Source organism: Verticillium dahliae, genomic scaffold, assembly GCF_000150675.1.
Source record: "Verticillium dahliae VdLs.17 supercont1.41 genomic scaffold, whole genome shotgun sequence".
NCBI classification, from domain to species: Eukaryota; Fungi; Ascomycota; class Sordariomycetes; order Glomerellales; family Plectosphaerellaceae; genus Verticillium; species Verticillium dahliae.
The window spans coordinates 2,244-25,309 of NW_009276957.1; the positions used below are offsets into that span (position 1 = coordinate 2,244).

At 56.0% G+C, this 23,066-nt stretch overlaps 7 protein-coding genes across 7 annotated transcripts; 2 read left to right on the top strand and 5 right to left on the bottom strand.

The window, feature by feature from the left end:
* Window positions 1-1,297: 1,297 nt before the first annotated feature.
* VDAG_10476 (sugar transporter) lies at window positions 1,298-2,983 on the bottom strand (the record flags this gene model as incomplete). The annotated part of the gene is made up of 3 exons (XM_009659634.1): window positions 1,298-1,649; window positions 1,721-2,792; window positions 2,875-2,983. 3 exons carry the CDS (start codon window positions 2,981-2,983, stop codon window positions 1,298-1,300), a joined length of 1,533 nt encoding a protein of 510 aa, XP_009657929.1.
* A 1,345-nt stretch (window positions 2,984-4,328) lies between these two features.
* Window positions 4,329-6,668, top strand: VDAG_10477 (uncharacterized protein; the record flags this gene model as incomplete). Its single annotated transcript, XM_009659635.1, has 4 exons — window positions 4,329-4,344; window positions 4,549-4,586; window positions 4,770-4,953; window positions 5,104-6,668. 4 exons carry the CDS (start codon window positions 4,329-4,331, stop codon window positions 6,666-6,668), a joined length of 1,803 nt encoding a protein of 600 aa, XP_009657930.1.
* A 2,856-nt stretch (window positions 6,669-9,524) lies between these two features.
* Window positions 9,525-9,971, bottom strand: VDAG_10478 (uncharacterized protein; the record flags this gene model as incomplete). Its single annotated transcript, XM_009659636.1, has 2 exons — window positions 9,525-9,801; window positions 9,862-9,971. 2 exons carry the CDS (start codon window positions 9,969-9,971, stop codon window positions 9,525-9,527), a joined length of 387 nt encoding a protein of 128 aa, XP_009657931.1.
* A 2,656-nt stretch (window positions 9,972-12,627) lies between these two features.
* On the top strand, window positions 12,628-13,203 carry VDAG_10479 (uncharacterized protein; the record flags this gene model as incomplete). The annotated part of the gene is made up of 1 exon (XM_009659637.1): window positions 12,628-13,203. The coding sequence occupies one exon, from the start codon at window positions 12,628-12,630 to the stop codon at window positions 13,201-13,203; it is 576 nt and encodes a 191-aa protein (XP_009657932.1).
* A 220-nt stretch (window positions 13,204-13,423) lies between these two features.
* Window positions 13,424-14,775, bottom strand: VDAG_10480 (uncharacterized protein; the record flags this gene model as incomplete). Its single annotated transcript, XM_009659638.1, has 3 exons — window positions 13,424-14,197; window positions 14,251-14,334; window positions 14,389-14,775. 3 exons carry the CDS (start codon window positions 14,773-14,775, stop codon window positions 13,424-13,426), a joined length of 1,245 nt encoding a protein of 414 aa, XP_009657933.1.
* Window positions 14,776-15,168: 393 nt separating this feature from the next.
* VDAG_10481 (SNI2 protein) lies at window positions 15,169-18,267 on the bottom strand (the record flags this gene model as incomplete). The annotated part of the gene is made up of 4 exons (XM_009659639.1): window positions 15,169-15,321; window positions 15,363-15,898; window positions 15,946-18,044; window positions 18,146-18,267. The coding sequence occupies 4 exons, from the start codon at window positions 18,265-18,267 to the stop codon at window positions 15,169-15,171; spliced, it is 2,910 nt and encodes a 969-aa protein (XP_009657934.1).
* An 839-nt stretch (window positions 18,268-19,106) lies between these two features.
* On the bottom strand, window positions 19,107-19,818 carry VDAG_10482 (uncharacterized protein; the record flags this gene model as incomplete). Its single annotated transcript, XM_009659640.1, has 2 exons — window positions 19,107-19,377; window positions 19,628-19,818. The coding sequence occupies 2 exons, from the start codon at window positions 19,816-19,818 to the stop codon at window positions 19,107-19,109; spliced, it is 462 nt and encodes a 153-aa protein (XP_009657935.1).
* Window positions 19,819-23,066: the final 3,248 nt, after the last annotated feature.

The window sequence follows — 23,066 nt, forward strand, 5'->3', positions numbered from 1 at the left end:
ATCAGCGCCTATACTCGTTTTTGTTTTATCGGTTGAGGCTAAGTAAGTCGGGTTACTAGGAGATAGATCTATTAGTGCCTTCGCGTTAGCCGGACCTTGTACCCGATGGTGGGTTCCTCCTATAGGGAGATCTTGTTGATTCTAGGAGGTAAATACTATGCCGAATATAAGAGAATGAAGGATAGTGCTACTTAATCTAAGGTAGGAAGAGGATTATGCTTTTAAATGCAGGCATAGCAGTGGCGTTCACTAGGAAGGTACTGAAAGTTGACTTTAATCTAGTAGGTTCAAAGCCTATAATTAGGTAATTACCTTGAACATCGTGAGCCACGTTATGTTGCAGTATATAGTGATCATAGTTCTATGATTGCTAATAGGAATTATGGTTCTGTGATCATGGATGGGACTTATGGTGCCATGATCACTGATGGGAATTATGGTTCCGTGATCACTCATGGGAATTATAGTTCTATGATCACTGACAGGAATCGTGGTCCCATGATCAGTGACGGGAATTATATGCTAGTGATCACCGGCCCATACCATTTCGATGGTTCTACTGACAATCGTATGCTATCCCTTCGGGAGGTTTGTCGGAACATGCGGGATCTGTTGGTTATCGAGAGTGTAGAGATCGTCCTCGTCGTTGAATGGGAATGGTTCATCCTCGCCCATCTCGTCAAGTATGGAGATCAAGACGTCTGACAAGGTCACCACGGGAAAGGGCAGGAAGTTACATGACAGGGCTCACTTGACTGCCTGTCCATTATACCCGTAACATACTGCATGCACTATGCGTAAGTAATATAGCAACCTTCGAGCAGAAATGGCCTATGATATTTAATCTCGATTTCTTCCTTAGTAATTGCGGATAGTTTTCGTGTCTTATACCCGCTATCAGCATCTCTGAGCCACAGCATTCTCGATGACCTGCACATAAATCCGTAATTCAAGTAGCAAAGTTGAGTGCCTGTATTCGAGCATCCTAGGGTGAATCTAAACAGCTTCACGTACATGAAACCACCCACTCAAATTCTCACCCTCATGCATGTCCCAGCCAATCCGATCGACCGCTGTTACACGAGCACACAGGCGGACGCGTCGCCAACGCTCTATTCAGCACGGCCTACACACAAACGATCTGCAGAGAACTCGCGCAAACGCGGCGCAGTCCACCAAGTAATATCAAGTAGTCTTTTCATCTATCATCTAAACCTAGAATAGGACAATTCGGTAGTGTCAAATCTATCTAGCTTTAGCACTTCTACCCCCCCTACCCCCCCCCCCCCCCCCAAATCTACTTCTCATCCCGAGCATCCACATGCGCCACATCAGCATCCTCATCCAGCTTCTCCTGCAAAACAACAGCCTGGGCAGGGACGGCATCTTCGCCGTCAAAGACAACGGCCATCTGCTCGAGCGTGTGGCCCTTTGTCTCGGGGATGACGAACCACACAAAGACGATCCAGAGCAGAAGCAGCACGCAGAACAGGATGTAGTATTTCCAGCCGAGCTGCTCGAGGGCCAGGCCGTTGACAAAGGTGTTGAGGAAGATGGAGGCGAGCGCCGTGATCCACGTGACCGTCAGCCCGCGGGAGCGGAGGCTGAACTGCCAGATCTCGACGGGGTAGGCCACGAGGAAGGGGGTGCTGTGGGCAGACAATTCGTTAGCGACGCTCTGTACAGTCCAGGGTTTGGGATCGCGGTGGAAGCGACTTACAGGGCAATGTCATAGCCGGCGAAGAAAAGGAAGAGGAACGGGATGACGGCTAGACCGACGCTGGAGGATCCGCCCTGCGCGAAGGAACCGCTGAGACCAGTGACGATGACGAAGCTGACGAACATGAGGACGGCGGACGCGAGGAACAGAGGACGGCGGCCGAGGCGGTCGACGGACGCAGCGGCGGCGATGGCCCACAGCAGATTCCACACGTTAAGGCAGGCGTTGATCAGGGTCTGGTTTGTCACGGAGGTGACGCCGACAGAGTTGAGCACGAGGGGCAGGTAGTAGGAAACGACACCGTTGCCGGCCCACTGGGAGATGAAGCCGAGCCCGACAGAGATGGCGAGCCTGTGGCGGTTGCCGGGGGTGCGGGACATGTCGATGTATGAGCCGCTATTGCTAGCCTCCTTCTCGGCGTTGATAGTGGTCTCGATCTCGATCATCTGGGAGATGACGATGGGGTCTTCGACAACACCGCCGGCGTGGTACTCGGCCAGGACCTTGGCTGCGTCCTCGCTACGGCCGACGCTAATGAGCCAACGCGGGCTCTCGGGAGCCATGAGGAAGCCGGGCAGGGCGACGAGAGGCAGGGCAATCTGCAGAAGAATGGGGATGCGCCAGGCCCAGTCCGAGTCCAAGTTCCTGGTACCAAAGGTGACCCAGGAGGAGATGGTGCCGCCAACGTAGTAGCCGCACATGTAGAGCGCGCTAGCGATGGCACGGTGCGTTGGGTATGCGATCTCGTTGAGCAGGACGGGAGCGGAGATGCTCAGCCAGGCGGACGAGATGCCAATAAGAAGACGGGCGTAGGTAAACATCTTCTCGTTCTGCGCGGCGGCCTGGATGCCAACGCCGAGGACGACAAAGACATAACCAATGTAAATGCCAGGCTTGCGGCCCCAGCGGTTGGAGACCCAGGCGCCGGCAGGGAAAGCAAGACCGCTGCCAAGGAAGTAGATGGCGTTGATCCAGCCGAGATAGGTGCCGGTGGGCAGATCCATGAATTCGTTCCAGCTCTTGAGAGCGAGGACACCGCCCATGACGCTACCGTCATAGCCGTTGGCCGAAGCTGTTGGTTGGACAAAGTCAGCACGCGGACGACGAAGATGGGCCAGTAGTCTTGGCCGAACCAGGCAGAGGTGAGGACTCACAGAACAGGACGAGAGACAAGATGATGAAGTTGAGCTTCAGCAAGTGAGGCTGCTTCCACCAAGGGACTGGAGAGCCCTGCTGGGCGGATGAGATGATGGCGTCGGTCATGATGGCTGATGGTTACCACGCCAAGGTAGTGAGCGGTTGTTGGAGTTGTCTGCACAGTGAGGTGAGCCTGGAGTCCAGTCATCTTGCGTCGTGGACCTGGCTATGTCCCAGGACTTTAAGTAGTCGCGGCCCAAGGCGATGGCATCGTTGCATAAGGTGCCATTTGCTGCGTGACCGGCCGAGCTGGGTGTCGCCTTGTTACGATTAGCGGGTGACCGATAGCCGGTGTAGGTCTGAGCCAAGGGGCTGGTTCTGGGTCTGGGGAACGCTCGCCAACGTGGACGTGGATCTTCCTGGGTTCCTTGGGCTGCTTGGGGATCTGAGTGGAGGTTCATTGACGGGCCCCCATGGGCGGGCGGAGTATGTCTGAGTCGTCCAAGCCTGTTTGGCCATATTTTTCATGCTGAAAAGGGCTTGGTTGGTGCTTGCGATGCGATTCGGGCGAGTCATGGAGATGATGGTTGGCTCGTCTGGGGAGTCAGCCCGTGGGGAATCAAGGAGAATCGAAGGAGAAAGACCGGAGATTCATCGGGGTTAGGCCACATGGCTTGCCGCCGGTACGGAGAGTTGAAAAGGTTACTGAGGGGGAGCCAGGGTCCGTGAAGAGCAGTGTACCATGTACGCTCGACTCCAGCTTGTTCCAGGCGCTCCAAGCACTCCAGGCACAGGTTGAAACCTCGCCCGGAGAGGCCGGCGCGGAGAGTTGCGCTCGAGCCATGGCGGGGGGGAGTGGAGAGTATCTCCGCCTGAGCATTGGGGATCTTAAACGTGACGATCCGCCTACTACCTCGGCTATCCCAACCACGTTCGGCGATTAAGACGCTACTCGGCGGTATCGCAGTGATAAGTAAAGAGAGAGAGAGCTAAGGTATGCATAATCCCTTGGGCCGCCATGGTCAGCAAGTTGTGTTGAGCTGTGATGAAGAATAGCAAGTTAGAGGCGAATCAAAAAACCAAAAAGAATCATCGCAACAGTGTACTCGGTGAGGCCTCAATGGTGAACGTCGCTTGCTTCATCTCATCAGCTGTTTCATCTCATTAATGAGTTTATCCTGATCCGTTGTAACATGGAAACTCTTTTCACCACGAGCTTATTTCCTACCATCGTCAAGAACCAAAGTTTCTTCCCTTTAAAGAGCCTCCTACGAAGAAGGACAACAGCTTCTTTACCTGGGAATACAGAACAAAGAGCCATGGTAAGATGCTGCCAAATATACCGAGATGCCACACGTTTGACCATCATCCTGCTCTCCACCCCGTCCACGCCCTTCAGGTCATACCGGTGGTTTTGCGGTCACGTAAAACATCTCACTAGCAAACTAGCTCACCAGCTCACTGGGCCACCATGGCCATCCTCCTCGGTATCAGCTCATGGATCAGCTTGTCACTTTTGACCGAAACTTCCTGTTGACGGGACCTCTTAAAGGATGTAACTTATTTCGTACTCGTCAAGAGACAAACTTGAGCCTATTGTTTCACCGCCCTGCCGGCAGAATGGTGGAATGTCAAATAAACCCAATGTCAGACACGCTAAACGCAGACCGGATGAGCCACGAACACGCCAGGTCCGGGCGAGCCAGGGGCTGAGGCGGGGAACGTGGAGGTGTGTGTGTACTGTGTACAGTACATGGTAGAGAGTAATTCTCCCTCTCAGCTCCCTCCCACTGCCGGCATGTTGCCGATTCTCCCTGTCCTCATCTTGGGTCTTCTCATCCACTAAGGTAGTACGCCTGGGATCTGCAAGCCCCAGTCCCCCTAGACGAGGGTATGGCACCCGCATTACCAGACCTGCAAGCAGTCGTACATGTTCACCAGGAAGCGCAGGCCTCGACTACGAGTCCACGTCGAGCGAGCGCGCCCGTGGAGCCTCGGCGACTGGCCGCACGAGCCTGCGATGCCTGTCGCGCCCGCAGGAGACGATGCATCTTTCCCCTTGGCCCTGGGGAGGACGGCGGAGACGGCAGCAAGAGGTGCATAGGCTGTTCCAGGCTGGGAATCGGATGCAACTTTGCCATTCCCACGCGCCCTCGTGGGCCAAAGCGGAGGAGGTATGAGATTGACCCTCGACCTGGACCGCCAAAAGAACGAAATACCATGCCATTATCCACCACGGACCGCAGTGTACAGCGGTGCGAGTGTCGATGGGATAGACACTGACGACGACGCTGGCGCCGTGCTGACGCCGGACCACACATCAGCCCTCGGCCAGTCCATATCGCCTGGGTCTTTGTCGACATTTGCATACGCCACAGATGAGCTCTGCTCGAGGGAGCTCTTCATGGCCATCATCCATGACTATATCGAGCGCGTCTATCCCCTCTGTCCCGTGGTCCACCTCCCTTCGTTCCGCCGCAGCCTTGCCAGCAATCAAGATGTCCGTGATACGGAGCAAATGCTTCTCCTCGTGGCCTTGTTCACTCTGACGATAGGGGTCCTGCGCTCGCGGATTGAAGACTACCGCGCCATGGACCCTGAGGCCGCTGCTCGCTTTCCCACACGAACCTCCATCATCACATATGCCTCGCAGATGTGTCTTCGCGTGCGACCACCCGACTACTGGGATGAGATCAGCCACCGCAAATGGGCCATCTCATACACGCTAGCATCGGCCTCTTTCGAGGTCGGCCGGATGAACCAGTACCGCATGTTTGACTCGGAGGCCATGCAGCTCGCCAGACTCCTCGGCTTCCACCTACACGCGACCGAGTACCACGGCCTCAACTGCATCGAAACGCAGCTGCGCAAGAAAGCCTTCTGGCTGCAGTTCTTTTCCTTCGCCCATTCCAAGGTCCAGCCTGGCCGGCGCCGCTTCCACGTCACATATCTCGACAACTACGTCCTGCGCGACGTCGACTTCGCCGCCCTCGAGCCCCTCGACACGCCCGACGAGAACATTACGGAAAACGCCGTCTGCCCGCTGGCCCCCGACGGCACCGGCCCCTTCACCTCCGTCACGGCCTTCATCGTCAACACGCGTGTTTTCCTCGAGGCTCTGCGCGACTCCCTCTTCAACGCAGGCTGCGACTGCGGCTACGGCCGCACCAACGAGGAGAAGCTCGCACGCCTCAAGGCCCTCTTCCAGCGCTACAAATACTCCCTCGACGCCCTGCCGTCGCACATGACCCAATGGGGCCCCAGCAGCATCTACGACAGCGGCCCCTCGACGCCCGCGAACAGCATCTCCCGTGCCCAGGCCGAGACGACGAGGGCCAACATCCACATCACCCACCTCTGGCTGCAGAGCTTCGTGCTCGACCAGACCGACGGCATCGTGCAGGCCATGGACGCGGCCGGCGGCGGCGACGAGGCCTGGGCCGCGCATCAGCTCGCGTCCAGCTGGGCCGAGCGCGAGGACATTTGCCGTCAGCTCCTCCATGTCTTGCACAACGTTGACGGTGTCCATCTTGAGCCGAATGGAAACAGTCTCACGTACAAGATTCGCGGCGTCGCGACCTCGCTGCTGAACTGTCCTTCGTTGCTCGGCGAGAGCGTGTCGCAGCGGGCTGCGGGCTATGTGCGCGAGTTCACCAAGGTGTTGGCGTTCCTGGATCTCAGCGAGGTTATGAATACTGATGGCGTCGATACTTGGATTGACAAGGATAGGAAGCTGGGCGATGGACGGCCTTCGGCGGCGGGCGCGGATGCTGCGTCTGCTGCTTCGTTTTCGGCGACGTCGGTGCCGTAAATCAATGGTGCAAATATTACATGCTGGGATCAGGCATAATGGGGTGTGTTCACGTTCAGCAGACGAGGGAAGCCTTGTGTTTTGTCGTTGCAGCCTTGGGCTGCTGGGTACTCTGTAGGGCGACGCATTTGAGACCATTGAGGTTTTTTCCAAGACGTCCAACCTTCTGGGGATCCAATCTTGACGGCTTTATCGAAGTGGCTGAACAAAAGGCAATTGAGGCACTCCAGGTCGAAATCCTCTCATAGCCAGCCTCTGAGATGTCAAAGTGGCCATGCTCATCACCGGCAAGCAAAGTCCGCTAGCATTGTCATCAGCCCGCCCAACGGCCAGACCCATGATTCTCGTCAACCGAGGATTTTATGCAGAAACTGTCAGGCCAACAAAGGTGCATTATCGTCAGTCCTTCGGGACTACACCGTGTGGCAGCAGGTCCCCGAGTGCCCCGCAAAGAGACATTGCGTTCCCAACGGTCTGAAGAGTACAGGCTCGCTATATTCGACCACAGTATACATGCAGAGGCATTGGTTTTGATATACTAGGGCTTGGATTCAGAAGCTGACATTATCCAGCTATGTGTCTCGCCGGATCCCATTTACATCGGTTGGCAAGCCTGGCCAGGATAGCAGCATTACTGTTCTACTTACTCAAAACGCTATACCAAGCCCACCATAACTTCGTAATCGTCCCAGAGACCTTACCTCTCGCCGTAATTCGCAAGGATCGATTTCTCACCGCCCATGTCATCCGAGCCATTCATATGTCATATGGCCTTCGTTGCCGCAGCAGCGCTCGTCATAGCCGCCCAAACGGAAGAGAGACTGTAGCTCAGCTTTCATCAATCTGCCACGCGCAGGTCCTCAAAAGTCAGCGAGACCGACAATATGCGAGGGTAGAGAACCATGCTACAGCACCGCCTCGTCTTTGGGCTCAGCGTTCCTGGGCTTGGTAGACGCATCGGCTGGATCCAAAGCCAGACATCAGTTGACATTGATATAAGTCTTCTCACATCATGGCAAGGCAGCCTTCATGACCCATCTTGCACAGTCTTAGCAAAAGGAGATTATGCTTGAATCAACCCCTATCTAGACACGAATGCTAAATTACAAAAAGAAAGAGGGTCTAGGTCCTTCTCACGGGCGTCAAGTGGCTCGACTCACTTCTCAGCGTTACCTGTCATGGCATTCAGATACGCCATTTCGCAGTTTGTAAGAGACAGTAGTATCGCCCTTTAGATGACTACGATTGGAATGTAAGGCGTCATGGAACAGGGGAAACTTCATTCGCCCTTCGACTCTTTGCCGATCTAGGACTGAGAAAGCCGTAGCCTCGCAAAAAGTGCCGGATTTGTACCTTGTTCGGATTGTTCGACGATGTTGCAAGGCATACTGAATCGCTACCCACAGAGTTGATGCATGATTGTATCCCCATGCATCGCTGATTCATGTCAGGTTGTGGCCAGATCTCGCTACAAATCCTTCATCCCGTACCGACAAGGTAAAGGAAGGCAGATGAAACTTTGGTCTTGAATGAACAATGGAAGGGAATCGAACAAAGATCTAGGACGAGAAGCTCAATACTCGGCGGAAAGGGCGGGATCACAACGCCCGCGCACCCGCTCTGAGCTCGAGAGGACCGATCCCCGTGTCCGAGCAGATCCGTGGAATAGCAGGCCACTTCGATTGTGCCACCACCAGCAGCAGCAACAAATCAAAGACGTTCTCGACAGCGGGCCCAGCAGCCAGCATGACGTTCGGATGCTGTGTTACCCGCAAGCTGTTGCGTGTCAAATATTCCCTGTCAAGCAGATGGGCGACCTAACCCAGCTGCCTCCGTGTAAAGAAGCAATTCTAAGATGCGAAATCCTGCTGGTGCCCGATCCAACATGTGACAGAGTCTCAAAGACTGCATTTCATACCATGCCCTGTCACGCGAAGGAAAACTCCGAGCGGCGCCGGCTGGGGTTTCCGGCCATTCCGCACCGTGCCCTTGCCCGTGATCCTTCGACTCTTGGTAGGCTTTTCCAATTTACAGAAAACGGGGGCAGAGTAGCAAACGCCCAAGTGTCCTGTGTAATCATGTTTGGAAAAAGAAAAGAGCAGAAACGACGTCTGAGCTTTGACGTGGCTCCGAATGCCTGTCTAGAAAACCCGAGACCAGAGACATGACACCACTTACCAGCCTGATCGCGGACCCGGCCGGATCGCCCGCGGTATGCGGAGACGAACAGGAGGACCTTTTTCTTCAAGCTTCGACCACCCATGCCGCAAAGAATCGCATGGCACGCGGTCGCGACGGCCGATATCGATACCTGGTGGGAGGTGTCGTGATGAAGCCCGTGACCTGGGCCAAAGTCCGATGAGTCTTGGCTTCAGCTGGTACAACAAGATAAGCGCTGCATGCCAGCCACACCGACCGAGTGGTATGCGGGCGGCCTGGGAATATACATCGCCTCGTGAGATCTGACCTGGCATCCGTGGTTGGCCCTTACTTGCTATGCTATCCCGCCCACGACCGGTGTGGGAAGCAAGGGGCACAGGGGTATAAGCGTGGAGCAAGCCGGATGCTGGGATGAAAGCGCCGATACGTCCTTTGCTTCGCGTATCGTTGGACATGAGCCCCTGGTCACCCTCCTACAATGGACACCTTCAAGCCACAAGACGGAGGATTTGCGAGATACGCAGATCGTGAACAGATACGCATTCTTAGGTACGATGCATGGGCTTGTGTAGCACCAATGTTCTGAATATGATATGTGACGATTCAATATGTAGTGATCTCATCACATTTATATCGATTGGCCTCTAGCCCGACTTGCCAGCTCGGATATCGACACTCCCCTCCCTCGTTCCCCTATCATTTATGGGTTCTGCGGAGCGATTTGCGGTTGGCTGAGTTGCGGCAACGGGCGGGTAGCCCTACCCTGCCGACGCGCTGACGCTGCGGGTGCCGGGTATCTGGGCCCGCTCCACCAAACCATTGTCCCAAGACGAGCCTGTCTGACGGAAGGAGACCGGCAAGTATGCGTTCTACTGGGTTTGTGTCGAGGTCATCGAGAAAACGAGCAGTTCTGTCGATCTGGAGCTGTGCCGCCTCTTCATCCGTACCATTGCTCAGGAGGCTACAGCATATCCTATTACGTTAATTTGGTACAGTTGCAAAGGCTGAAACGGACAGACAATCTTAGACTTACTCATCACAGTTGCTGTGGTGGGCGTCGAGCGACATGTCGATATGTTGGTCGTTGCAAGCTTCGCTGGCGCTCTTGACAGAGGTGCACTGAACAGGTGTTGCAGCAGTCATGTCCAACTTTGGCGACGAGCTCCCAATGTTTCAGGATGAATACAAGTTGAATGAAGAGTAGGATGGCATACAATATGCTCTGATCGTTGTGGGCAACCGATCTTATATCTTTCCTCAACAGAGCTCCAGTACCTTCATGGACTCTGACCCAGGAGACAATTGGTACGTAAACTCGGGGTTCCTGTGCTACTGACCATTTAATAAGGGTTCAGATATATGCGTCAAGCAAGGATACGATTCAAGACGACAGGACCTCAATGGCTGTAGGGTGGCATCCGTCATGACGCTCTCACTGAAGGGACATGGGGCGCGCCGAGGACCAGCTGAGCTCCATGCTGAAAAGCAAGCAAGGTTCCAAACACGTGTGCCAATGCCCGGGTGTGTGGTTCTTCGTTCCTCCTCTGAGCACGCAAAAACTGAGAACTGAGCCGCTGCAGCTTTAGGAGGCTAGATCACCACCACCAATCCTGCAGTAGGATTGAAGATTGCTGGCTGAGAGGTGGTAGGCGCGATACCCGCAGGACCCTGGGCGGTAGGACGCAATGGCAGGACTGGCCGGCTTGGATCTGCCTTGGTGCTCTCATTTTGATGCTTGGGTCCCACTCCCTCCACACCTTTGGGACGCACGAGGCAGGGTAGTCCGCCCAGGTTGTTGTCGACCGCACCAAACCCCGAATCCTTGCTGGCGGAGACTAGTTGCGATTCGCTGCCGAAAATACAATGTAACCAGATCTTGGTCAATCTCGGGAAGCCGTGGCGGTGGGGAAGCTTGCCATTCCAATGGGAACAAGGTGCACAGGCTGGCTGATATAGGCACCCTTCCTGTCGCATCTGCGCGAGTGAGAGGGAGGACTGCTCAGCTGAAAGGGATGCGCGGCTGTCAGTAGTCAAAAGGGGAAGGGAGGTGGGAAAGAAAGTAAAGAAAGACGGACGAGTGGGATCACCGGTCATCGCGGGCCTGTATTGGGCCGGCGAGAACTCGACAACGGTGTGTCATTCGCGATACGATTCGGTCACCATGATGCTGTGGATGGGATGCAACAGTGCTTGCTGTTCGGGGGAAGGCTGTTTGTGATCGAACCTGCATCACAAGGAAGCCACGACAGTTGTTTTTTGTTGTGCCTTAGGCATAGACTTCAAGAGAGAAAAATGCTCAGCGGAAGAGTGACGAGAAATTACAGTACGGTTGGACTTCTAGCCGTTGATGTTGAGAATGGCTCAAGCCGCCGTAAGACACGAGCAAGATGGATGGATGTTGAATGATACTGATGGATGCAATGAGGGGGGGGCGTTGTTTGAGAGGTGGGGGCCGATTACAGCTGCTCAAGGCAGGGGCACAGCTGCTCAAGGCAGGGGCACAGGGGCACAGGGGCACGCTTTCCTTGCGGTAGGTACCCCTAGGCACAGTGAGGCAGGAACTGAACATGAGAGGCAATGGCATCGCAGATCATGATCATCTTCTTGCATCCCTTCAGGTACCTGTTTACTAAGCTGCCTTGCTACCTTGCCTTGCATTACCAGATGGCGACTGAGCTTCCTCCAAGTAGGTACTCGACCTGAACCTGAAGGAAGCAACTCCAAGGAAAACACATCCAAGTCCTGCACGCCCAAACATCTTTCACCCCCCCCCTGATTGCCCCCAGTTGGACAGCTGCTCACTCCAAGCATGGGCCAATTTCTGGGTTTCTTCAACAACCACGCTTCCGACGGCCGATGATCCTTACAAGCCGCTCAGTGAAGACAACTGCCCTTGGATTCGGTGCGACAATTCTTTCTTTTTCCAAGCATCCTCCATCTTCCAACTGGGTACTGACAACGGATGGCAGGGCAGTGAACTGTTATTGGCGATGTCTCCGCCACCGCACCCTCGTCTGAACAGGTTCCGTGGGCCATCGACTGCGCCGGCCGTTCTGGCAATCACCAAAATCGTATCACCCCTTGTCGTCATCGGATGGTGTCATTGGGGAGCTGGGAGCCTAGCCCAGCTCGGATCGAAAGCCAAGCCCGCCAGCTACAGACCGGTCTCCTCCATACCCCAGCCGTCGCTTCTGGCGGCGCCCATGGCAGTCTGATCGGAGCGGCATCCGATGGACCGGACCATTCGCCCCGGGACTGCCCTTTCGGTCGAGCCTGACATGATCCTTCAACATCATGTTAGGGGTTGGGTCAACCGCCCCATCTTCTGTCGCTGCCCCTCCCCAAGGCAAGACACCCCCTCCTTGGTTCATTTTCAGTACTGCAAGACGTTGAAACATAAAATGCTCATGTGGTGCTGACAATAACGGCTGTTGTAAATCAGGGGTTGACACTAGGTCGCAGAAGCGAACAAAGCGATCCCCTCCCGACATGAAAGAACTAGGTCTGTTCCATGCTGTCTGTTTACACAATTTGTCCTTGGTGTCCCATTCATTCTAGGCTTTGTCAAACCACCCACAGAGCATGTGTCTCTCGTCAACGCCTTTGTATCAAGGCACTGGAAACGCGAATCTCTACCTGAAATATGCTCAGTGAGGCTTAAAAGAGACACCATCGCTCGCGTTGCAGAGCTAACTTGAATGATCCAAACTTGTACTCATCATCTGACTGGACTCATATATATTGAAAAACTTCACACTACCAATACGGAAGTACACGTCGCCCTAAGAGATCAGTCCTCATGGCACCCTCAGTCGTGGCTCGTACCGACGCTGGCGCGACCGGCACCACCAATGAACCCCACAATCGAACTGCCCCCATCGTCATCTCCGTCGTATCACTCGTTCTCATATTTTCATGTGGCATTATCCTCCTCCTCTGCGCACGCAAGCGGCGACGCGAGCGCAAGGCGTTTGACATGGAGCGCCAGGAATGGCGAGAGTTCTATCTCACATATCTGGGCACAGTCAAGTCTCTGGAGCGCCAGCTCAGCTGCTGCACCTGCGAGCCCGCTCTCCCCTGGGACACACGCGGCGGCACAAGACCGAAACGTGACAATGCGGTTGATTCGAGAGTCCCTGTGACTCGGGCACCGGTTCCCGCGTCGAATACTGACCATTTATCTCCCGTTCTAGAAGATTGGCATCCAGAGCAGCAGGGGGAAGGATTGCAGATGACATTTTGGGAAGAAACTCCAAGCGAGCGCCCCTCTGCGCGGTTGCCGCCCCTACGGGAGGACGAAGATGGGAACGCAAATCCCTTCGTGGTGGGAGAGGACTCTGACGACGAGGCGAATGCAAAGGGCGATAAGAGGTAAGTGACATCATGGGAATAAGAGTTGCGGGTTGGTTTCTTTTTGAACCTGCAGGCAGGTTCAAGGTAGGCAAATCATAGAAGGTAAGTTTATGAATAGGTGACTGCAACAATGATAATCCGAGGGCAATTCACTTTTAAAACTTTTCAGCTGATGAAGCCGGACCTGAACATTCTGGACTGTTGATATCGACGTTTGCTATACTCATCAAAGCTCGCCAACTTTAGAGATGCAGAGCAACCTCGTCTGAAACAGCCATTCCTGGCGCCACCTTGGGCGGTTTTCGGGTCCTGATCTTCTCAAGGTCTGCTTTGGACAGGTTCCTCCACCTCAGGATCGCGCGTTCATCGCTGTCCTGCATCGCCTTCTTAAACTCCGGCGTGACCTCCTTGTAAGGCGGCTTGGTCTCATATTGCTTGCTTGTGTCATACCGCGGCTTCCAAACGCTGCACCCCGAAGCATGGAGTTTGGGCCGCTTAAAATACTTGAAAAGCTTGGCTATTGGCTCAAATAAGCCGCCCATCGTCGTGGGCGCGAGCGCCACCTCGTCCATCATGGCGGGTTCCTCGTCGGTGCTCATCTCCCGCACCATGCTGTTGCGCGGCTCCGCCGCCTCGCTCTCGTCCTTGTGCCGAAGCAGATCGTGCGGCACAGGTCTGGCGCTGCCGCGGTCGAGCTCGTACAAGGCGTCCGTGTCGGCGGGGTGCGCGCCGCGCCGCTCGATGACGGGCGGCAGCTGCACGTCCTGCTGCGCGATCTGGCCCACCTTCTCGTAGGTGAAGGCGCGGGGGTCGCGGGCTGTGGGATAGTAGTCTTGGGGCACGCTGCGCACGGGCACGTCGGCGACGGGCATGAACTGTGCACCGGGGACGTACTGATCGTCTTGTGGCGGGCCATGGTCGTAATTCGGCGGGGCGGGGGCGTACGGGCCGGATGCTTCGGGTGCGGTGTCGATGGCGTCCTGTTCGTAGACGCCGCCTGCGGGCAGGTACTCTGTCTGGGCGCATCGTACGCCGGCTCTTCGGGGACGAATGCCTTATGATGCCCGACGGAGCCCCGTGGCTTGGGAATGACGAACTTGGACTTGAAAATCTTCAGCTCGGGTCCAGAGTGCCGCTCCGGGTCACAGGCGACCTGTTTGATCCGTCCTGTGACGCTTCGCGAATAGCAGCGGGGACCCCCGGGTACGGGACCGATCTTAGGGGCACCGCCGGCGGGATCCTGGACGATCGTGCCGACGACGTGCAGATTCACGGACCCGTCGTCCTGGACGGTGCCCTTTCGTCCGAACTTCCCACGGCGCGGACGGGTAATCTCGGGGGTGAGGCCGTCAAACTTGACTCCCTTGCGGCTTTGAATCTTCTCCTTGCAGGCGATCCAGGCTTGTGGCGGCTGAGCCGTCAAGGGGACGTCGTTGAGCCAGGCTTGAAAGGCTGCCAATTCTCCCCGGGGCAGGTTGCAGGGAGCATTTGGCTTGAAGGAGACGAGGGGTAACGGGTCTGTGGCGACAGGAGCGGCGGTGGTGCTGCCGGCGAGAAGCGTGGCAGCGGCCACGGCAAAAATGGCGGTCTTCATCACGAAGTTGTGCGGGTTTGATACGACGGCTAGTATGACGCAGTGACGATGGTACTGGGAGGGGCCGGAGATGAAGTAGAAAACGGCATCCATCACCTGCTTTATATAAGGATCGTAGTGGCCTTGATGACTGAACTCAATCCGCTGCGAGAGGCACGAGAAACCTTGCTGGACATACCGGTCAGCAAGCATCACCACGCTGACCCAACCAAAGTTTCGGGGTGGACGAAGAGGCAGAGTAAAGTTTTCTGTGGTTCCAATCTGGAAACCCAGACGGCTCCAAACACGCCCCAGACGGCAAAGGTTCTTCCCGATATTGCAAACCCAGACCAGTAGCACCCAACGCCTGCAATGCATGGATATCAATCTACTCGCGCTGCGAGGCCGTGCCGCTTAGAAGAACTTGCTCTTCAGCGCCCCCGTGACCATGTTCCTCTTTTGCTTGTTCACGAACTTTCCCACGTCGTCGGCCCATCCCTGACTTTGGTTCTGGAGGTTGTCCATGCTGTCGCCCATAATGTTGAGCTTCTCCGTCCGCTCGTTGAGCTGTCGTGTGAGGTAGTCTCCCCATCCTTCGTTGCTGGGACCCGCGCCGCCCGTGGCAGCGCCGGCCACCCCTTCGCGGCGCGCTGCTCGGCGGCGGCGGCGGCCATCATGCGCTTGCTCGGCGGCCTGTCTGGGGCGATGAGGAGGTCGAGGTCCGTGGGACTGACGTACTGCGTTCCAGAGAGCCACTGTATGTTAGAGATGGTTGGTCTCACTGGTGCCGTGAGCTGGGGGTTGATCATGACGTCTGCGCTCCTGGGTAAGGGTTGGCCTGCGCCCCAGACCGAAAGCTTCGTGAGCTCGCTGGGTCCCGTCCAGCCGAAGACGTCGCCAGTCTTGGTGACTGCGGCGCCGATGGTGCGGCTGGCATCTAGCATGGGCAACTGGACGATATTGATCTCTTTGAGACCTGGGATGGTGTAGGCGCGAGTGGTCCGGTCGCCAAACACACCCACGATTGCCATGCCGCGGAGCTCGTATTCGGTCACGTTGGCAGCGTCGCAAAGGGCGTCGTCGAACGATTTCGAAGCGCCCTTGCCGGTGGCGGGCTTGAAGATGCGGATTTCGGTTTGTGTGACTAGCAAGGTTAGCAGCGCCAGACATTGGGTACCAGAGTGGACTTACCAGCCACAAGCATGCCGTTGACCTGCTGGCCGCTACGCAAGCCAGCAACAACAGCGCCCGTTGCCAGTGCAGGCTTTCCGGTCTCGGCTACAATCGGACACAGCGCGACGACTTTGCCGTCGAATTGTTGAAGGCCAGCCAGTTGCGCCGTGTAGCCGCTGTTGGCCGGGAGAAGCTTGAAAGTCGCGACCCGGCCTAGGTTCGTGCCCATGAAGCAACAGATGCTCGAGTAGTTATCGCCTTCGAGCGTCATCACACCAAACTCAATCGCTACAGGCCACTCCTTGGGCCCAGTCGCGCTGTGAGAGCTCTTGAGGAAAGAAGATCGCTTTTCGTGCTTCGCAAACTCAGTCATGGAGGCATGGAATATGATCGAGGGGCCCCGCAAGTCAATGATGCTGAAGAAGCCATTCTCGGAGCCAGCAGCGACAAAGCCGACGTCGGAGACACACAGCGCTGTGATGGGGCCCTGCATCATCTCGTAGAGGCTCATCGGTTGCAGTCCCTCCTTCAGCGGCGGTTCCGCCCTTGCGGCGATGTCCGTGAGACCGCCCGGGTTGGAGGCCACCTTTTGCTGCTGGTCTTTTCCGTGGCCTCTGTTGACGCCCCACCGGTAGATGACGACCTCACCCGTCTTCGTTCCGACGGCGAACTCGCCCGTGTTGGGGGCCATGTTCATGGCTGTCACATTGACGTTGCTGTCGCGCTCGAGGGCTCGTGCCACGTCAACCTGGAGCACCTTTGGGTTCTCAATCTCATCGCCGTGGCCCGAGTCCCAGAGCCTGACGGTACCATCGCCGTGCGCCACCTGCAGGATGGTGCGGTCCTGATACTTCCTCGATGGCTTCGTCGCCTCGGCACCACCTTTGAGTAATGGTTCACCTTGGTTGCGGATCTCGGTCATGCCGAGCCAGCGGCCGCGGTCCACAGTCTGCACGGCGAAGCGGGAAACATAGGGATGAACCAGAGACACGGAGGGATGGAGTTGGTTTGTCGGCGTGATTGGATAACCAGAGGGGAAGCTCATGGTGATGAGTTCACCAGAGGTCAAGAGGCTCATGATGGCGATTGGGTCATGCGAGCCGGCATAGTGCGGAGAGGAGCGGGGGAAGAGCAGAAAGTCGATGACCTCGGCGCCGGGCGGAGTGGCAAGGACACTTTGGCGTCTACCCTTGAAGTGATCCTGCAAGACCTGCCACGACGCCGTGGCATACGCCGGCGTAGGGCCGAGGTCGATGAAGGTCAACCCCTTTTCCGGGGCATCAGGGGGCTGACCGCCTGCGATCAACAAACCCGTGTCGTCGGGGTTCTGCTTGCAGCACCAAGCAATGCGCGCATAAGTCTCATGAAAGGTGGCAGGCGCGCTACCGCTCGCAACCTCATCAACCTTGAGGTGCTCAAGCGTCCGTGCCGTCAGAAGCCTGCCGTCCTTGGGGTCCCAAAAGGCCATGCTCCCGTCATCATGGGCTGTCAACACAAACGTGCCTGACGGGTGCCACAGAGCGTCTGTCAACCGTGGCTTGCGGACCGAGTTGATAGCTCCACCGCCTCCGCCTGGAGCGCCGGGCTGCAGCACATACTCGAAGAACTTGGTCGGCATGTTCTGCTTGAAGGAGTAGATGACAGCGCCGGTCGTGTAGCCGATGAGGAGCTTGCCGATGTCGGTGGGGTGCAGGGCCAGACGAACAAGGCCGACGGCTCTGGCGCTCGGGTCATGCTCGCGCCAAAAGTTGGGCAAGCGAAACGAGTTGGAGATCCTCTCGCGATCGAGGTCGTAAGCCAGCACTTCGCCAGTCGCTAGCCCCAGGAAGGCCCAGTCGAGCATGGGGTCGGTGACGAGGGCGACGACATTGCCGGAGATGACTTGGCCGGCGACACGTTCACCCGAATCAAGGTCCCAGATGGTCAGGTCATTCTTGGCATCGAGGGCAACAAGTCGGTTGGCGGTGAAGCGGAGGGCTCGGAAGGATGTGCGTCTTGGCGGTTCAAGCGTCTTGGAGACGCGCGTGTGGCCGAAGACAAAGATCTTTCCGGGGCCGAATTGGGACTCGTTTGTCGCAATGGCGAGAAGGGACTGGATGGGTTCGTACGCGAAGCAGCTGCAGTGAAGGAGTCGTCAGCGCAATCTCGGGATGTTTTGGGGTGTTCTTGGGGAAGGGCAGGTGGTTCTGCGAGGACGCGCGTCGAAGGGCCGGCTCACCTGATCTGGGAGTTGATGCCGTATCGTGCTTGTTCGTCGGGAGCAAAATGGTCAGGCAAGATGGCAGCAGACAGGTCATTTTGCATGCCTGTCTGCTTGCTTCGGAGGAATGCCGACGCCATAGTGAGATGCCAGCTGTGGTTGTGTCGGATGGACGTGGTGATGTTTTAGGGAAGACACAAAAAAGATGACGATCGCGGGGGAGAGCTTGGGTCTCAACCTGTTAGCGACCTGTAGCTTGGCCGGGAGCAGCGGGGTCATTTCCACGTCCCTGCATGTGCCTGAGCGGCGACTAGCAAGTCCCTCTGTAACGTCATCGCCCTACGAGGCGGCATCCCGAGCACCCGAGCACCCGAGCACAGCCACTGCGAATGATATTCAAAGTCGGACGATCGGACTCATGCGAATGCGTACATATCAAATTGAGGCGACATATACCTTTGAAGTTTGGAGTCTCTGCCTGATGGGCTGCTGGCACTCGTGTTCGGGCAAACTTCACGATCCTGCCATCTTAGGAACACTCTCTGAAGCTTACCTTACCTAACACAAGGAAGAACAGGACACATTCCCAGCTAACGCCAAGCGAGAACACCCCAAGGTGATGGTCATTCCACCCGAAGCCATCAGACACAGACAGACACCACGTGAGACATTCACGCGTGGTCAACCATTATATTGCGGAGTGCAGACAGCGTCATGAGCGAACAATTCTCAACAGGACTCAACGCTACTTCGTTTCCCGTCGCCACGTGAGTGCGTCCCGTAGTGTATCCATCTATAGTGTCCATCTCGATACATCCAAAGTAAATATGAAGAACAAGGGAAAAACCAATGGGAAAGGTTCCTTCCCGGCTCACGTGAAGCCTCAGTCCTGGTATCAAAGTCTATCACACCAAAAGAGAAAAATAAATAATGGACGAAAAAAAAAAAGAAAGATGCATCAGGGAGACTCCTAAAATCATCAGCCACTCCCTAGTTCCTTGACATCAAAGTCCAGGTCTGCATGCTTCGTTCGCAGGTGTCGCGTAAAGTTGTCGCGACGGTTGTACACGTGGCCCGTCTTGGCCTTTCGGCATCCGGGTACGCGACAACGGTAGCCCTGCGCCGCCGCGCCGCCATCCAGCTTCTCGTGCGTCTTCTTGTGGCGCTTCAGGTCCTTGTGCGTCGCAAAGGCCTTGCAACAGTCGACTTCGTCACAGTGGTAGTCCTTGATGTGGTACCGCTCGTGCTTGCTTTTCCGCGTGTTAGTCGGGCTGGTTCAAAATTATGCCGAGGGAGGCTGGAAAATGGAAGGACAACAAATCTTGAAGGTCATGTAGATAGAAACGGTTAGATAGGCTGTCGCCTGTTCCCGCGTGTGGAGGAGAGTTGAAAGTGAAGTATGGGGCTGCATCTTGACGATGCAATGTAGGTAACAGTATTGATATAAAGTCGGAGACAAGAAAATGACAAAGGAAATACATCAGGAAAAGGGGTATTCACGTGAGATCGCTAGGTCGCGGGAAGCTCTTGCCGCATTCGCCCCAACGGCAGGCAAATCGTTGTTCCAGGCCGGTCGCCATCGTCGCCGGCGTGTCCCAGCTGCAGCTGCTGCTGCCCTCATCGCTGATAGTGGTGGCGTTGTCGAAGTCGCCGAGGTGCATGCCGAAAAAGACAGCAGGGTGGTGGCTCATTGTTGGACTCGGGGTGACTGAAGGGTACGAGGGGGGGTCGGATGGGAATTCCATGACACCAGGTGCCAGCGGTGAGCTCCATTCTGGCGAAAGTATCGCCGCCGTGGCTGGCGTAACGCTTGGTATGAACGGCGGGTCAATGATGGACGAATCGACAAAGTCGTCGAAGGCGGTGGCGGCGTTGAGGTAGTGATCACAGTAGCAAATTGCGTTTCCGAGAAGCACGCAATAACAAGAGTTGTTCAACTCAGGTTCAATGCTGGAGTCTAGAAACACCGCCACGTTTGCGGATGGGGGGGGGTTTCGTGGAGGAAGGCTGTGGGGAGAAGGGCCTAACCGGTAGACTGCAATCTGACAGCGGTCTACTGAGATAGTTTTGGAAAGGCGAATCGGTGACTGCAGGGTTTAAGAGTTGGGGGTTCTTTGACCGAGTCAATTGTTGGGCGGGGAATGTCCCCGCATGCGGCTTTCCAAGTGCTTCAGAAGTTCCTATGATAACACCAATGGAGGTAGGTGTGTGCAGAGCACTGGGGGTTGGGTTGTTGTTGTTGTGGAGAGAAGCTGTGTATAGCTAGCTGTTCATGGGCATGGGGGGGGGGAAGGCTGTAGGGCTGAAGTTTGCTGGGGTTGTCTGGTCTGAAGTGGTCTGGTCTGGTTTTCAAATAGGCACGGCTCGAGTCGGAGTCGTGTCGATCTTTCGGCTTCGGAGTCGGGGCAGCTGAGCGTGGGGTTGTAACTATCAACCGGTCCCGGGGGCGGGGGACGCAGCGGCCCTTAAGTAAATTGTACCTTGATTCTCGCGAACCGTTGTGATGCGGAGTGGGGAGGCTGTGTACTGCAACACAACGCGGCTCACGACAAGCGATGGAAGGGAGAAGCGATTGGCGCCCGAGAACCCTTGAGGCTTGGTTCAAGCCGCAGGGGGGCGACAAGCGAAAAAGCAGTGCTGGCTGATCCACTGGGAGCCATGGAGACGGTAGTGGAGGGCCTCAAAATCGCCATGCTGGCCTGCTGGCCTGCTGGCCCTACGGAGCCATGGGCCATGGCTGGTTCGCAGGTGGCATCAGTCGATAGCGGAACCGGGGGCCCGCGGAGCTCGTTCCGCCAATTGTGCGGCACGGACACTCGGCGGTGCTGTGCTGAGTGCTTGCGAATGGTTTGTGGTGGTTTGTGGTGGTTTGTGGTTCGTTGGCGCGGTCTGCCTGCATGAGTGCCCAGCGCCCCGACGTCGGGACTGCGCCTCCCTGTCACTGCACAGCCATTGTGATGCTGCACAGTGGTCACGGGACTGTCTCACCGACAGGCTATAGTACTGTATAGATGCTCAGCCCGGTTGCGGTGCTGCTTTCGGCAGGTGTATGTGCTTTTGTCGAGGTCCAGGCCGTTTACCGAATGATTGATTCGGATAGAGTCGTCGTCATGCTGTTGATGGCATGCTGCACGGCCTGGCGGTAGCCGTTACACTCGAGTGTATTGCAGTGCTTATGCATATCAAAAGTAGCCCAACCTCTAAGTCTCGAGTTTGTGACAAACTTGCTTATCTTCTTGGGCGGGAGCATCGCTCCGTTCGCTTTGCTTTGCCGATGGGCTGAGGCCCCTTGCGACCCAAATTATCGTTGGACGAAATCAATAGCTGGTGTGCTGGGGAGTGCTTCACGCTCGACCGCCCGTCAAGTGCGCTGACAACATCCCAGTTCGGGAAAGCGACCCCTGCCCTTGCCGGGAGAGCTTCACAGGCGTCGATTAAACGTCCCGCCGCGGTTTCTGTGGCGCCTGGTTAGCTTCCACGCCGTGTCTTTGTTCTTGCGTTGCCTTGGCTTCTTCCAACCTTCTGTGCGTCCTTCCATGCAGTGGATGCGCGTCATTGGGAAGATAGGCATCGCAGATCGCAAGAGACTCGCACCAAGGAGCAACGTGTCCTGCGGTGGATGTTGGCTCATCGCCGGCCGGTGACTGGACGACTAGCAACTATTCGGCCGACCAGGTGTGCATAATGGGTCCGAAAGCAGCAACGCGTGACTGATGGAAGATCGTCTGTTGGTACCTTTGGAAAAGGGCTGAGCGCAAGGTGCATCGGGGTGACCGCCCCTAGATCGGCAAGCTTCCCCCGCAAACACTCCACCCGGGGAGTTATCAACGCCTCTCGCGGAACAGATCGCCGTGGCGTGGCTGTGAAAAGGGAGTTTCGGAGCCGACCATGACGGAACAATGGTGCAGGTTGCTGACAGGCGACGATCTGGCGTCGCCTGATGGGGCCAAGGCGTCATGTGATTTGAGAGCACTCAGCACTACTATAGTAGGTACTCGGTGGTCTTCGGTAAGGTCAGGCGGGCACCCAGCGTATGTGCAGCATGATTTGGGCGAAGGTCCTTTGGTGCCGTTCGTTGTCCATCCTTCACACAGACTCCATCAGTTACCATGAAAACATGCGGTCTTACAGGGCAGGGCTGTGTCTGTCCAGCCCCATAAAAGGCAAGCTTGTGAATCGGGCGTATTGCGGGGCGTTGCAGCACGTGACGCCCACAGATTGTTGTCAGTTCTGTTTCTCCGGCCAGTCAGTGGAAGAAGTCAAGTCCAAGCAAGTGTCCTCTGATTGATGGAGTTACGGAAATGAGGTAGTACTGTTAAGGTGCTCAGCCACGCAAATTTCTCGGCCGAGAGACTCTGGGATCCAAGCCTCGGAAGTGATACGTCTAGGTCTAATCCTGGGGTGTCCCCCGCTGCTTACCGAATGAGTTCTTCGCTCGAAAAGTAGCCGACAATGTCTTGTGATGGGTTGTTGTGGAGATTTTTTGGCTTCGCCGCGCAGTCCCCAGGCTCCCTTTTGATGTTCCAGAAGCTTTTTGTCCGTTGTAACAAGATGGTCTGTCAGCCACTTGAGCTCGTTCTATAACACCCATGCCGTCACAGCTAATGACGTTTCGAAAACGGCTTGTCGATGCTGTATTCCCAGTCAGCCTCCACACACCAAGACGACTAGATCAGTCATGCTTTTCCGAGCGTCGCTCAGTCGCGATACCTCAGCATCCACATTGTACGCACGAAGGCAACGAGGCCAACATGGAAAGCCGAAGTCCAAAATTTGTGCGTTTCATCATAGGTGCTATTCTGTTACTGTACCACCATCAATGCAGCCTACCTTAAGTTTCTTCCCTTCCAAGTCGGAATTGATCCCATAAGGATTGGATTAGATGTGCCTATATTTTTATACTTGCTGTTCGAGTTCTTGTTCAGATTTGTCCTGCCGA